The sequence below is a fragment of the Diadema antillarum genome, unplaced genomic scaffold, assembly GCF_040938485.1.
Source record: "Diadema antillarum isolate AM-2024a unplaced genomic scaffold, OU_Dant_1.0 seq00000592_RagTag, whole genome shotgun sequence".
In the NCBI taxonomy this organism is placed as follows: domain Eukaryota; kingdom Metazoa; phylum Echinodermata; class Echinoidea; order Diadematoida; family Diadematidae; genus Diadema; species Diadema antillarum.
Window position 1 is genome coordinate 303,376 of NW_027271523.1, and position 15,945 is coordinate 319,320.

General features: G+C 38.4%; 1 protein-coding gene across 1 annotated transcript in view; it reads right to left on the minus strand.

The window, feature by feature from the left end:
- LOC139735697 (protein still life, isoform SIF type 1-like) overlaps window positions 1–9,803 on the minus strand; it is a 161,035-nt gene extending 151,232 nt beyond the window's left edge. The window contains exons 1-2 of the mRNA XM_071646443.1: window positions 9,675–9,803; window positions 8,243–8,271 (exon numbers count right to left, since the gene is read on the minus strand). Of these exons, the coding sequence (XP_071502544.1) occupies window positions 8,243–8,271; window positions 9,675–9,803 (158 nt within the window). The remainder of the gene's footprint in view (window positions 1–8,242; window positions 8,272–9,674) is intronic.
- Window positions 9,804–15,945: the final 6,142 nt, after the last annotated feature.

The following is a 15,945-nucleotide window of genomic DNA, read 5'->3' on the forward strand; positions in this document are numbered from 1 at the left end:
AGACCTAATTTCAGGTTTCTGACATTTTTTGGTGAGATAGTGAGAAACCTCTTATAAAATGTGAAAGAGCATGCAATTCTATGAGGAACTCAACGTTTATTTGATGAAAATTGGTTTTGAAATGGCTGAGATATCAAAAAAGAGCAATCCTAATAAAGTGTGGGACCCACACTTTATTACGATCGCTTTTTTTTACTTTGTTTTTTGATGTTTCAGTCATTCCAAACCCGATCTTCGTCAAATAAATTTTGAATTCCTCTTAAAATGGTATGTTCTGTACTATATCTTCAGTGTTTTCTTGGTATCTCGCAAAAAGTTAAAAACCCAATTCTCATCTCCACCAAAACTGTACTCTCCCTTTAATCTAAATCATAGAATTTAAGAGAAACTTGTAAGTTCATTCAAAATAACACAATCTATGTCTACTGTAACACAATATTTTTGCGGCATGAAACTGGCAAAGAGAACAGGGAAAAAGAAAAGTATAAAAAATGTGCTGAGAATCCCAACGAAGATGTTACTTTGTCTTAAGATACGGGTATTAACAGGTAGTAGCTGCTACTTTAATTGAATAAAAGCTACATGTAGAAACTTGTACCGAAGAATTTGAAGTTACTTTCCTGAAAGCCACCGACATGTTTTATAATTTCTATACACTGGCTGCACTCTCATTGTCTCATCTCAGAGATAAATCATTAAACAAAGTAACATGATCACCAAATCAGAAGATATAAAGGTAAAGATGACCTGTGGGTATGTTACACGTATACATGTAGCACACACTTACTACTCACAGTTCTAAACAAAGCTCAAGGTTGCTCTGAACAGATTGGAGCACACACTCTGCTCCATGGAATAATGCAGTCTGACCGAGAGCCTGTCTTAAAGAAAAAAGAAAAGTATTCTGATGTTCATTCTCCCCTTCCCCGTACCAACTGTCACTTTACATGATGTTTTCATTCACAAATCATAGATACTGTAATTACAATTTTATTTTTGCATATATACAGATATTTTCGTGCATGAGGAGTTCAAGACATTTTCGCGAGTTGTTTTCGCGAATTGACGTCGACGCCAACGTAAATGCACTAGCACCCGAGCACATCGAGACATTTTTGTATTTTGTTGAATTTGCAATCCAACTGTGATTCGCGAAATTTGCAAAAATTAAACCCTAAAATTGAATCAAAATGAAGTTAATTAAAATGGAATATCAACATAGATCCACTGTGACCTCGCAATGTTACTTTTTCTGCTGACCATGGTCTTGGTAATAGACTATCAGCAAGATATTGGAAATGGTGTCAGACATTTTAACAGTGTTTAATTTGAAAATCAAATAAAAAGGTAAATATTTACCTTTTCTTTGTAAACTGAACTCTGGGTCAACAGTGGGGGTAGCACTAAGTATTTACTCATTCTCCCTACAGTTTGTCATCGAGAGGTAGTATACTATTGTACAGCATGCAAGTAAATGGGCAATGATCAGAAACAATTTCAATCTGAAATCAGATTATACTTTACTTAATCAAAAGGGGACTCATTGTGTATAGAGATTGCAGTTTTATGTGGTCCCCTACATGTATAATGTACAGTTGCAGGGTTTTACTAGAGGCATGGTATACAACGTGCAGACACTATCGCTGATTTAACGGCTGCCGTGAGGTGACAACGCTGTGAACCGAGTCATAAATGACACTGTTGGAGGTTTCTGGAGAAGGGCGGGACAATAAGGCTGCGTTTCTCTGAACTCAATGAAGCGTTGACAATGACTGCATGAGGCTATTGTGCTTCAAGCGGCAGAGTGCAATTGCGGGCAACCTGCTATCACAGCATTGTGTTCCAAGCTTCCAAGGACTGGGCAAACGGCCACAGAAGAGGAGTCACAGTATAATAAGCAAATAATCAACGTTGGTGAAGGTGATGGGACAAACTATCACTTCCGAGGCGATCTGGATGTAGCTATCTTTCCGAAGCGCAGCTGAGGAAAGATGCGCTTCGGAAAGATAGCGTACACATTCAGATCGCCGAGGAAGTGATAGTTTGTCTCATTGCCTGAAACTAAAAGTTGATTATTTGCTTTATATTCCACATCTAGGGTCCTAGAAATTCCCATTTTATTCCACATCTGAAACCATTTTAGCTGTCTTTAGGTATCCTTAGGGCTTAGGCTACGTGTGCGCGTAGATGACAAAACAATGAATTTGCTGCGCGCACCGCGCGGCACCGAAGGAAAAGTGCGTTGCACTGTGTACTATCAAGTGACCTAGGTCAAATGATAGTCCACAGTGTAACGCACTTTTATTTCGCGCATACTCATCTTGCGTTAGGACTGTGTGGACTGTGTGGAGATCAGCGAAAGAAAGGGACTATCAACATAGAGTGTAACGAACTTTTCTTCTCAGGTGATGTGATGGGCAAAACTTAGCTTCATCACGTGATCAGCTCTTGACCAATCCTATAGCAAGATTCTTAGTATGTGGAATATAATATCAAACTATCTGATATCAGCATTCTAGCACTGGAAATGACACCTACAGTAACCCTCTTATTCTGATCATGACTAAATCATCAACATGGAGTGAGCACAATCAGTGTAGTGTTCTACAATCTGGAAAGAGGAGAGCACTCTTTTCATCATTATTCATCCTTTCCAGAGTTCCACACATACAACAAATACACAGGATCTAGATGTGTCATTTTGCAAAGAGCTTTGCCTGCTAAGTCTGCTGATGATCATACGATATGTGGTTATTTGTGTTTGTGTGTGTGTGTGTGTGTGTGTGTGTGTTTTCAAATTGACATTCAGAGTCAGAAATTAATGTATTTGCTATATGTGTGATGGTCTAGAGAAAAACAAATCCAGATCAAGTCTGCATACACAGCAATTCAAATGTGAACACGTGCAGGCTGTATAATGCATGCTCTGAGGTGAACCATTGAGTGGTTGTATGTATAGATTTTTTAATACATAGTCTGGGTACTACATGTATATTTGAGGATATTTTCATCAAACAGACAATAAGACATACAGTATCAGAGCATACAAACTTATAGAAATGTAAACTGACGTGACATATGTCCCTGTCCCACATTTACATTGTGATAGTGAATTTGTAAGAATCTATCATTATTACCATTATCAAATTATTTTCTCATCATCATTATTATTATTCTAGAAGTGTCTAGTTGGGATTTGGAACACAGAATGGATATGACTAGCACAACCTATCATCATGGTGCTTCACTGAACAGTCTGTCACTGAACTTGAAGCCAGCTAGCTGGATGGGAGCCTTTTTATCAACATCTTAAAGACACCCAGTCGCGAGGATACATGGACATATTTCAGCCGCGGGCGGCAGCACGTAAACTCGCTTCCGAAGTTGCTACGAAGCGAAATGTGTGTGTGCGCAAGACATCCCTAAAGCAATGTATCGCGCTATAGTATCTCGATTGCTCGCGATCGCTTGCTGAGCGCGGGACAGTACGTTTTGTGTAATGTGAGTGATGTTCGCATGAGCTAGTAGCTACAATGTAGCTGCGTATACTTCGTACGACTACGCATTCTCTTCATCGGATCGTCGATCGTCGTCACTCGTCAACTATACTGTAATCATCAGATCAGATCAGATTAGTGAGTGCAGACCACATTATAATAGATAGGGTGGCCATCATGGACGATGACACATCGTCATGGGTAGCGGATATTACCGCCGAGTTGTCTATTCTGAACGCGGACGATTGGGTCGGAGACCCTGCCTGTATCATGTACTTGCCCTGGCGTGTGTACATAAATTCAGGACGGGGAAGCGACTGTGCCCGTGCAGGGCCAACGGCCAACGGCCACAGTTGCACTGCACATTTATGCAGTATTTTTGCACTCTTCATTGTTTTACTAACTAATATGAAGAAGGTGAGCGTTGTATCACCTGCCTGGAATATACTATATGTAACAAGCAATGCCGAAACCCTTTCATTTGACTAGGTAAACTCACAGTTATGGTTCTGTCAGCTTAGCCTGGTGTGAATAATCTTTAAAAAAAAGACACACACACACACACAAAGTGAACATTAAAACTCATAGATAAGTACATGACAAATAAGATGTAATGCCTTCTTCAGACAGGAGCATAAAGAAATTATTGTCTATCTCCCTCTTACACAAACAAACAGAACACTATTGTCTCAACAATACAGTGTGAAGGATAACCATTATAAATAAACCTATCACAGGTATCAGTATTTGAGGTTATGTGTGAAAAATGCCCTACAAATTAATGAAAATCGCGGACAGTAGACCTTTGTCCATAGTCAACTCAGTGTAACATCGCAAAGCCATTGTAATGGGTTAGCTTTCTACCAAACACTGATTAAAATACCAATCAGAGGCGTACCTTTGATCAACAAATAAGGGATGTGCCACGGATACCAATTAATCGTACTTGATGAAGCTCATACCTGTACATATTAGCATGTTACAAACTGATAGGTTCATATTGCCCCTTGACCTATGACCAATATCTGTATTAGAATTAAAACAATGGATTCTCATGAACTGTTGTTCATCAACAACTTCCACACCAATCAACATCCCTATTAGACACTCCTATATGAAGATGTGAAGGTAAATAAAACTGTAACTTTCACGTACAAGGGTATTGTACGTACACTACTGTAACTCTGTAGTTACTACCACTGACCAAACTTGTGTAACCAAACTTTAACGAATTTCAACTGTAAAGGATCAATTTTTTTTTTCTTCAGAATTTACATTTCGACATACTTGTAGAAATTCACATGAAAAGATGTACACTTCACTGGATCACTTGAATTTGGTTTCAAATTATTGGACCAAATGCATTGGAAGTTTGACTATAAATGCAACATAGATGCCTGAAACTTTTGCCAAGCTTATGAAAATTACAATCTTTATCAAAATTCCTTAACCAAACTTAAAATGTAGGGCCCCTAAATATGATGAAAGAGGAGACTTTGCTATACAGTTAAATCAATGGGGACACACAGTATTTGAATCGCAGCCATGAAATCTGGCTATGCAAATTTAACCTGGATTGTTGACGCTAGCTGCTCAGGAAAGTGACCTCTCTGTATCTATCTAGATTCTACATTTGCACATGAAATACTTTAAATTCTCAATACTGTGATGACAAAAAACTTACCACTACTTGCGATTCCCTGACTAATGACATTTGCTGCCTACTGCTGGGTCAGTTTTTAAGAAGCGATAAACTGACCCAGCAAATGTCATTTTGATTACGGCGTTATCATAATTTGACATAAATGAGAACTTAGAGAAGTTTTTCGCGGAATTATACATAGAAAAATAGGCTTACTTGTCGAAACGCAAAGGCCCTAGCAGTTAAAGATAGATTAGAAAAAGTCATTCCACTTCAATCATTGATTCATGTAATAGACTTCTAACGTTACTTACACATCATCTGGATCTGGATTCCTTGAAGTTGTTGACTTGGTCAGCTGGGGTTGCTTGATTGGCGTAAGCCGAGGCATTACAATTCCACCGTGCATGCCGTAACACGAATTTGCACATTCTAAATTCCTGCAAAACTGTTCATGCAACTCCAGCAAGTGGAATGCAAATTTTTCATCGGCACGCTGATGCTGAAGCCTCCCCCTCTGCCACTGGTCTCTTACTTGTCCTAAGCAGGGAGGTGAGAGGAAACCTCCCTGTCCTAAGCATGCTAAGAACACGTCTCTCTGCGTTCTCCACTCGTCGATAGCGTCAAACAAGTAGATACGTTTTACTCGAGTTGGACGGCTGTTTTGATCTCCATTGTGAGGTTTCATTACTAAACCAAAGCCAAGGCTAATCCGAAACAGTACACGCATACCACACACATTATTGATATTGACATACCGGTACCGACGACTTTATACCAACTTTGTTATGTTCCGATCCGGCCCAACATACTGTAACACAGCTGACGCAGCAGACAATTGCCAATGAGATCAAAACAACCCGCCATATGGCCATGAGCATTGCAACTTGCTATACATGAAGTTTAGAGTTTTAATATTTCTTCATCAAAGCATATTTATAAATACCAAATATTAAACAACGTAATATATGAATGATTTAAAATATTGTTATATAATATTTTCAGGCATTTTAAAATATTATTGCTTAGATTGCTGAAATTGGCACCATAGTGCAAATAAACAGAGACTGCAGCCAGATACGTACGTACGTACACCACACAGCTGTACTGTTGTGTCGCGACGGGGACCCGTAGGAGAGATTTTCATGCACATGGCTGTTGTGCGGTTTTGTGCGTGCACCCATTCGGCCCCATTCGGTAGGTATTCGGGCGTCCATGTTGAAATTACAGTGGACGGCTCGCACGGCTCTCGTGCCCCATCTGGTTTTCGCTGGTGCGCTGCGTAGCGTCGTGTTCGGCATTCGGTACGTACGGGGGTACAATAACGGGAGGAGCAGCTTGTCGTGCTTTTCTACTGAGCTGCGAATCGCCTGCGACGACCGATTGCCTTTAATACTCTTCGTACATGTAGATTAGTGCAAGAAACTACAATGTTGTAGGTCTTGCATGCTGGAGCTTTCAACAAAGTAGAAAGCTCAGAAGAGCTAGATAATTCATACATAAGGCGTAGGCCTAATTCTTATCTACATCTCTCTCTATACACTATATAGGCCTAACGTTAGAGCAAATATTTGCCAGCATCCAAATCCAAAAGTACTTTGACATTGCTCTATGGCTCAGACCAGGGAGGTGTAAGAAAAGGAGAGACAACTCCTGCTTTCCTTTGAATGATGCGCAGCACCGCCGAGAAGTTATGCGCTTAACTACAGGTGAAAATCAGGTGCTTTGACAAAAGAGAACATCAATAATCGGGACTAGCGCTCTCACATCTAGAAATACTTACCCATACTGCATTTCGCTCTCTCTCTTTCAATATTACCCGATGGCAAAAATGAATTTGTGTACTTTGAATTGGAGCAGCGAATCAAAATGCAATGTAAAACTGACAATTTTAACAGCAAATAGTTTAAAAGCACGCTGGAGCACGCTTCAGCGGAGTACATTATTTGAAAGATCAAAATATCCCAGATTAAAGGATAGAAAACTATGCAGGAATGTGCGCATTATAGAAAAATATTAGGTTTTTAAGAGGGCCTAATTTTCATTTCATTTCGATTTGCGCGTTACGAAGAAACTAGAAATTCATGTTTATAATATTGAATTCTTTCCTAAACTACTCTTAATCAATTCGAGTATTCCATTTAAAATTTTACAGGGGAATAAAGCTTGTAATTCAAGGTAATTCAATGAAAGGTGAAATGCGTTCTACGTCTCTGAGCTTCGCCTTGCAACTAGAGCGGTACAGAGCATGACATCAAAGCGTATGGTGGAATGATAGACATCCCATTGTATTCCACACTTTGAAACCAAACATGTGTTTGCATGAATTACGAACGAGTTGTCTCTCCTTTTCTTATATCTCCCTTCTCAGACTGAAGCTGGATACAGACTCATGAATTCCTTCCATAAACATGAAAGTCTTTCTCAGGGCCTGGACCATGAATTTTAATGTTTTTACAGTTAAAAAAAAAAATTTTTAAAAATGTCACTTGCATTCGTCGCCGAGAATTCCGCCCATAGTATAGTTTGCACATGGTACAGTACTCGTGAGTCAACAATCTGAGGTGGGGATATTTTCTGTCTTGAGTGAAATGAAATTTAGTTGAAACTGAGGCCCTGAGGGACATTTTCTAAGATTCACAGTAGACCCCCTAAAGTTGCAATAACGTTTTCATTATTTCAATCAAAAAGTGGTCGATGAGTAATAAGAAGGTTCAAGAATATCTAGATCTACCGGTACCTGCTACTATTTTACAACCCATAATAGGCTATAGAAAGTAGATCTATTTATTTACCACTAAAAAGAAAAAAAAGAGTGAAGAGTGAGCAAGAGGATTTCGAGGGAAAAGAGGGCCTTGGGCTTGGTCTTTGTATCGTACGAATCTGCTAGTGCAGTGCTACGTGTACGCAAGGCCCACCGGGCCGGAGAAGCGAGCGGGACGGCCGGGCACGGGATCGGGAGCGGCACGGTGGACCCGGGTGTACTGCTGACTGCTATATTACAATGAACAGCGAAGCATTGCACCAACAAAATCCCACTTTCAACGAAAGCAAAATTTCACTTTCAACCACCCATGCAAGAAAGAAGGATTGGTTGTCTTACCTTCCTATCGTAGAAGTTGAACATGAACACTGCAATCAGCAGACAGCGATTGATCAGGAGGTAACAGAATTACGAGATAACCGACTTTCTAGTACGGGTAGCTTCCCGTTACTCGGGCGCCATATTGGTTGGTAACGTCTGATCTATGCGATCGGAATGGAGCAAAACTGCCGCGGTACGCCATTGGATAGCGCACGTCAAACAACGCTCATGATTGGACAATTGTTCAGACTGCCACCTGTTTCACCTCTTTTGCCAAAGTTCATTAGAGCGTGGCCGTGCGAAATACCAGGACAGTGTACGTTGTACATGTATGTAGTTTGCCGGAACACAACTCACAATTTACCATCACATTGAGTTCAGTGTCTACATCTAAAAGTAACATAAACAAGTGGTAATGTGAAATCCGGGATGTAGGATCCCATTGCAACCCATGGCAATCTTTGTTACATCCTTTAACATCGAAGATAAAAAACTCAAAGCGTGCGACATTCAACGTTAACTATGGTGCAGGTGTCATCTATAGAGACACGCCCTTGTTTGGGCCGGGACAAAGTTTCGATTTTCCGATGATGAATCATAACGAAAGCGCATAGCATCGAATCAGTTTTCAGAATAGCTTTCATCCCTAATATCTCAGCACATCGAATCCTGAAAGAGATTCCGCCGCAGATATAATAAGCATGTCTTCATTATCTTAGCACCTGTGAATTCAACTGATATTCTTTATTAACGAAATTCATTACGAGTCAGTTAAGTCATTAAATCTTCACTAACTAAACATGTCGAAAAAATGGCATTTACACATTTTAGCGAATCTTGAATCTTATAAAAATACTTGCAAAATTACGGAAAAGTTATAAATTCAGGAATTTGGATCATTCTGTAACCAAGACCGAAATGAGTCATCAGTCATGAGTCATCATCGGTATCAGAATCATAAAAGACAATCTGTAATCCACCTTACGAAATACTGACAAAGATAATACATGATGATATGAATAAACAGGGCCAAAACGTTTTTGGTATTTGATGGGTTAATGAAAGCATTTCCGTCACTATGCATGTCCATATTTTCAGAGGAAATACAGATCCGTAGAATATCAGATTATACAGTATTGGAGTCTTAGCATTATCTGCAGTTTTTATTTGTTTATTTTTTAAACTGCATATTTTCCATGGTGTTGACTAACCGCTGGGGATTCATTTCTATGCATCAGGGGGTCAAAAAATGTATGTGAATAATGTTTATTATTTTGTCCAATATTTGTGAATTTCAAAATGAATTTTTCAATCTTTCGTAAGGTTCTTATTGAGAACGAATCTTTGTAATGTGGTTGGTATGTTATCATGATGAACCGGGTTGTACGGAAGCTCCCTAGACCCCCAAATATCTGAATCGTTTATCCTAACTTTATAAGTGGTCGGATACAGAGGTCGGACTGTATCTCCTTGCCTTCTCGAGGTGAGAGATGGCAAGAGGGCGAGTTGTGAGATGGCCTAATAAACCAGAAAAGATATCGGTGGCATTTACAAGCTTCCGTGCAACCCGGTTCATCATGATAACATATCAACGGGTCTGGGGCAATTACCCCCTGGGCAATTACCCCGGACCCTTCCCCTGGCCCTAATACTAATCCTGATCCTGAACTTAATCCTAACCCTAACCCAAACTCCTAACCCTAATCCTAACCCTAACCCTAATCTTTACTCTAACCTTACCACTAACCAGTATTTAGCCGGGGGGTAAATGCCCTCTCGGGGTAATTGCCCGGACACGCACCTTGTAATGTCAAATGGGTAGAATGATTAAAGAAAATGAGGGGGTTGCAGACTACAAGCTCTGCTTTTAAGCAGTCTCCTTCACTTCTAAGAACTGCAATGACTGTACTAAAAGTTTTGAATGGATTATCTGATTTTCTTCCACCTTTCATTGATGTGTTCAACCGACATTGCTGCATTCACTCAATCCACATGTAAATTAAGGTGGACTTGTCCTTTAAGAGCCTAGAGCCCTATTCAATAATAAAGTTTGAACAAAAGGGTGTGTGCAGTTCTGGTCGAGGTGAGGATTTAGCTCTTAACGTTTTGCAAGATAGTCAGAAACCACTCTGAGATGTCAAAGAGCATGCAATTCTAAAAGGGGTATCAAAAGTTTATTTGATGAAAATCGGTCTTGAAATGGCTGAGATATCCAAAAACAAGGTGAAATAAAGAGATCCCAATAAAAGGCGTGGCCTGTAGTCTTTTATTATCATCATTTTTTTTTATATCTCAGCCATTTGAAAACCAATTTCCATCAAAAAACGTTGAATCCTTCTTGAAATTACATTCTTTTTCATATTTTTATTTTCATAAGAGGTTTCTCATTATCTCACTTAGGAATGTGGAAAAAAAAAAAACTTGAATCCCCACCTCAACCAGTATTGTACAGCCCCTAAAGGTGGACTTGTTCTTTAAGAGTCCAGAGCCCTATTCAATAGTAAAGTTTGAACAAAAGGGCTTAAACTATCAACCGGGCTTTACAGTCCTGCAATATGTGATCAGGGAGGTGGGTAGCAACGTCAGTGCTCAGTGTTGAAAGTCGTACTTTAACCCTATAAAGCCCAACCTATTTTGACCCCTTCCAGGCCCAAGGGGGGGGGGGGGGGGGGGCACATTGTGCCCCTCCCCCCTACATAACTTCTTTATTATATGATGTATGACTGTCATATTTGGTACATGAGTAGAGCAACTCGTACTCTGAATGACACAATATTTGAAATTTCTCAAGGTTATCTACTGAGGGCGCTATTCACCAAAATATAAAGAAATACATAGAAAATATGCTAAAATCAGGTTTTTTCTTTATATTTCTTTATACTAAGTATATATGGGTTTTTTACATCAATCATTTTCATATTTACCACAAAGGAGAAATAAGTCAACCAACTCTGTTTGTTATGGTTGAACTTTCTCAAGGTCAACATGTGGGGGCGCTATTCATTACAATATAAAGAAATATATGAAACCTATGAGATGTATCGCTTGGAATGGGTACATATATTGGTATCATATTATGCCATATTCTCAAAATATTTAAATTTTGAGTTTGTAGATTGATAATATGATAAACAAATTGATATTACCGGCAAAGCTTGTGTGAAGATAACACAAAATAAAAGGGAAGTCTTTGGAAAATGCTGTATTTTCGATTATTTCTATCATATCTATTGTTTGATGCCTATATTATATAAAGAATAAAGGAAATAACAAGAAGACCATTTTCAGGGTAATTCACAACCATAATCACTTCATATTTTGGTCCTTCAGCAAATAACAGCCAAGAAAACCGCCATTTCATCCATTACGATATTGTTAACTGAAATTGGAACTGAAAATCATGCAAAATCTGATGAACATTGTTGTCAGTTTACGGTTGCCATGGCAACCAGCAATATTGGACATAGCTAAATTATATATCAAAATGTTTGCAATAAGATTTCAGGAAAAGTCACCAAATTTCGTTGAAATCGGGTAAAGGGTGTAGGAGTGGCAAATGAAAATATGGTAGAGGGGCACAATGTGCCCCCCCCCCCCCTTGGGCTTTATAGGGTTAAGTCTGTTCATGGCTCGCAATTATGGCAAATCGGGATTAACCGTCCACTTCGGGCTGCAAACAGTTTTCTTTTTTTATGATTGAAAGCTGTAGATCAATTACTTACATGCCGAGAGATAATTAACTTTCCACAATGTCACATGAAGCAATGAGAACAATAGCAACATCCAGTCTTAATTCTGTATAACATGGACAATATTTCACAAATGCAATGGTGGTTTTTGTAATTTGCTATCATTCCACACAACAAAGATTTGACAACTTATAATCGGAAATTCAGAAATTTCCATTAAGTGGGCACAGGATAAGATTTGGACACACTGAAAGTCTCAAACCAAATATGATCCTTATGTACTCTTCTTGTTTTCAGTTTTATGTGTATTGGAGTTTATGATTTTAAGCACACTAAACGTCTAACTCAAGAACTTAATCCATGTATGCACCGTACATTATCTCATTTTTATGGAGATGCTTCTCCAAATCATTTAATAATCGACATGCGCAAGGGGAGGAGTGAAGAAAGACGTGAGCTCAGGTTCATTCTGGTAGCACTATAGCAACCATTTTATTCACCGCAAGATAAATGAGATCGCCTAATCGCCGAAGTCTGAAAGCGATCATTGCCCTACTTTGGCAAAAGGAAGCAAGTGACATACCATCCGAATTTAGTTATTGATGTTTTCATAATTCACATAATGAGCTCTTCTTCTAGGCCAAATTTCATGCAGAAACACTCATCCTACTATACACTGTACAAACATCGGTGTTAGATTTAACACCATGGGTGTTAAATCTAACACCGATCAAGCTTCAATAAAGGACCACACCCACAGGTATAGACAATGTATTGTGACGGTGTTAAAAAGTGTTCACCTGGCACTTCGTGGTGTTAATTTGACACTGTGGCTGGTGATATTTTTGACACTGCGCTAGAGTTAATTCATTAATGACACCGCATGGTGTTGATTTGTATGTGGTGTTAATTTCAATGGTATAACACCCGTCCAGCTTCAATAGGGGACCACACCAACTGGTGTTACTGTGGTGTAAATGTGTTTACACTTTTTTTCAAAAATCAAGTACTTTATAGGAAAATTCTTCATCGTCTTGTTCAGAATTAACAAGAAATTCAGTCCCTAAGAAACTACTAGTATTCAAAAAAAAAAAAAACAAACAATTTTATATTTTGAAATGACACCCGGAGGTGTTAATCTATATAACACCATGAATGAGCACCGGAAATGTAACACCAGCTCGGTGTTTCATATCAACACCGGACTTTTTGCAGTGTAGGAGATAATATTATGTTAGATAAGACATCATGATAGTCCATTGACGTCAGTGTAAATGACAGACACATTTCGCTCTTTTACAAGAAATGTCACTTTTGTCACTTGCTTCCTTATGCCAAAGTAGGACAGACTATGGACACACGGGTTTTTTTGAACACTGGCCACAGGTGGCGCTATGCATCGTAAAACAACGATAAGCACAATATTCTACGCTGTCTGGATGAGGACATACAGTATTAGGCCTAATCTTTGAAAACAGACCTATACTAGTACTGGCCTTATGACGCCAAAAGTTAGTGCAATTCCTCTCCATATGCCAGCTAATTTTGTAAACAATGTAGGCCTACTCAGAATGTTTTCATTGTGATCAAAGGGGATGGTGTAATATTGGAGGAAATGAGGATTTGGCGAGATATACCATGAGTAAAGAGGAATTCAAAGTTTATTATTTTAGAAATCGGTTTTGGAATGACTGAGCTATCAAAAAACAAAATAAAAACAAAGTGATAGTAAACAAAATTTGGGTCCCACCTTTTATTCGATTCTCTCTGTTTTGGATATGTCAGCCATTTCAAAACCAATTTTCGTCAAAATAAACATCGAATTTCTATCGGAATACAATACATGCTATTCAAGTCGCAGAGATTTTTCATTTTCTCACCAAAATGTGTTGGAAACCTATTTAAAAATAAGTCTCAACAAGCATTATGATATTCCTTTAAGTTGTTGAAACAATGATAATCTTTATTATCATGTATAATCCTCTTTTAGAAGAAAACGAATAGGCCTATGTTGAAAACTTCTTGGTATCATTTACAACAGATAAGCATCTATACGGTGCCAACACGTTAACAATGTGTCTCCTTTAATATCTAAAGAAACTGATGTAAAAGGGCCTACCTTCGATTAAAAAACACACACAAAAAAACACGTTTGTTTCAATATTTTGTTTTAAATTTCGAATGAGTTCAGACTATGAAAAGTTTTAATTAATTTTGAAATCACTTATGACTTATATCAGAATGAATCAACACTATAAAAATGGGGGGAAAATCTCTGAAAGTTAAAATCTTTCACAAAAGAAAACGTTCCCTGAGTGTAAAAGGCTTTTTTTCTGATGGTATATGTGAAAGCGAAGTAATTCTATGATGTTCTCAATGCCACCTGAGGAGATCAAGTAGTCACGTGCTCCAGGTTAAGTGCTCTTACATTTAACGTCCAACATACGACCGTTTTGGGAATTTCTATTTTTTTTTTCTTCTTGTGGAATTGTTGTAATGCCGTGACATGATATCTCATAACGAACTGTTAAAGGGTTCCCTTGTAAACGGGTGGCAAATAGATCTAAACAATATGAAAAAAGTTTAGATGATAAAAATTCCGACCAGTTTAGTGTTCGATTTTCTTCAAACTTTGAGTATTTTCTTTGTAATGTAGTTTTTTTTAACGAAATTACAAGGAGTTCATAAAAGTTCTGCGTCTAAATTCTATAAAACTGCGATGTTTTCCATGACAGCAAGACTGACATGATGATGGAGTATTTCAACACACAGTGTAGAGTTTATGCTATATTTCGATATGAGCTTGAATCTGAGAATTATTCGATTCAATAGACTCCTAATAATAGATCCCCCCCCCCCCCCCCCGTTGAAAGGGAATGGCTAGTAACTGATCAGTGGCAATCAGTGGGAATAATGGGGGATGATTTTTCCAATCCTTGTGAGATCCATTTAAGAGTATATACATCGTTACAGAGTATATACACCGTTAACGGGCTGTTAATGATCGCCGCCCGGTCACTGTACAGGCATCCTAACCTAGAAACATTAAACTGCACATTATTTTACTTGAATGTGAGACCATTCTAAAGCAAATAATTTTACACAACAATTATAATGTACTCTTAAATGAATCCCACTGGGATTGGAACAAACATCCCCCAGCATTCCCACTGATTCCCATTGATCTGTTACTATAGCCGCCCCCTTTAAGAAATATTTCTAGAAACAACCAAACGTATAAGAATATATTTAGAATAGATTCACTTTACAATGACCCTTTAAAAGACATTGATGAAGATGGCAAAATTGTCTAAGGAAATTAAATTGCTCAATATTTTGATAGATTTATTTTGAATGATGAATCCCCACCTCAACCAATCTACTGGTACATTTGTATCGTAAAATGAGTTTAGATTTTGTCATGCTGATTGCCAATTTACATTGTTTTCAACCTACCTCTTGTAGACCGTCCTATTTTGTTTTTGTTATTGAACTAGTATACAAACAATGACTGCTCTGAGGGGCAAAGTTAAAATTATGGGCCCAAGGTGAGTGAAAACCATTTATGCTCGAAGCGAAGCTGAGGGCATAGTAATGGTTTTCACATCACCGAGGGCCTACATAATCTTAACTGTGCCCCAAATATCAAGCTGTCATTATTTGTTTTATATACCAAAAATATAGATTCCGAAATATACCGAAAATACAGATTCTAGTCTCTTTTACAGCACTCGTAATCATCGCTGATCGACAGCGCGGCAGTCGTATCATTGGTGCGAGATACATATGAGTAGTTTTTTTGTATGTTTTTTTTTTTTTTTTTTTTTTTTTTTGTTTAAAGTGGAGAAAACCCGAAATACTGTACACGTTGATCCATGCCTATGGGGTACTAAAGTATATTAAGGCCCCGTCACACTATAGCCATATAAATCAGCGAATGCCTAGCGGATGGGCAAAATTTGGCAAAGTCCAAATACGCTCGACTTCGCAAGCAAAATGTAGTTTTCGTACGTTCGCCTAACGAATGATGAG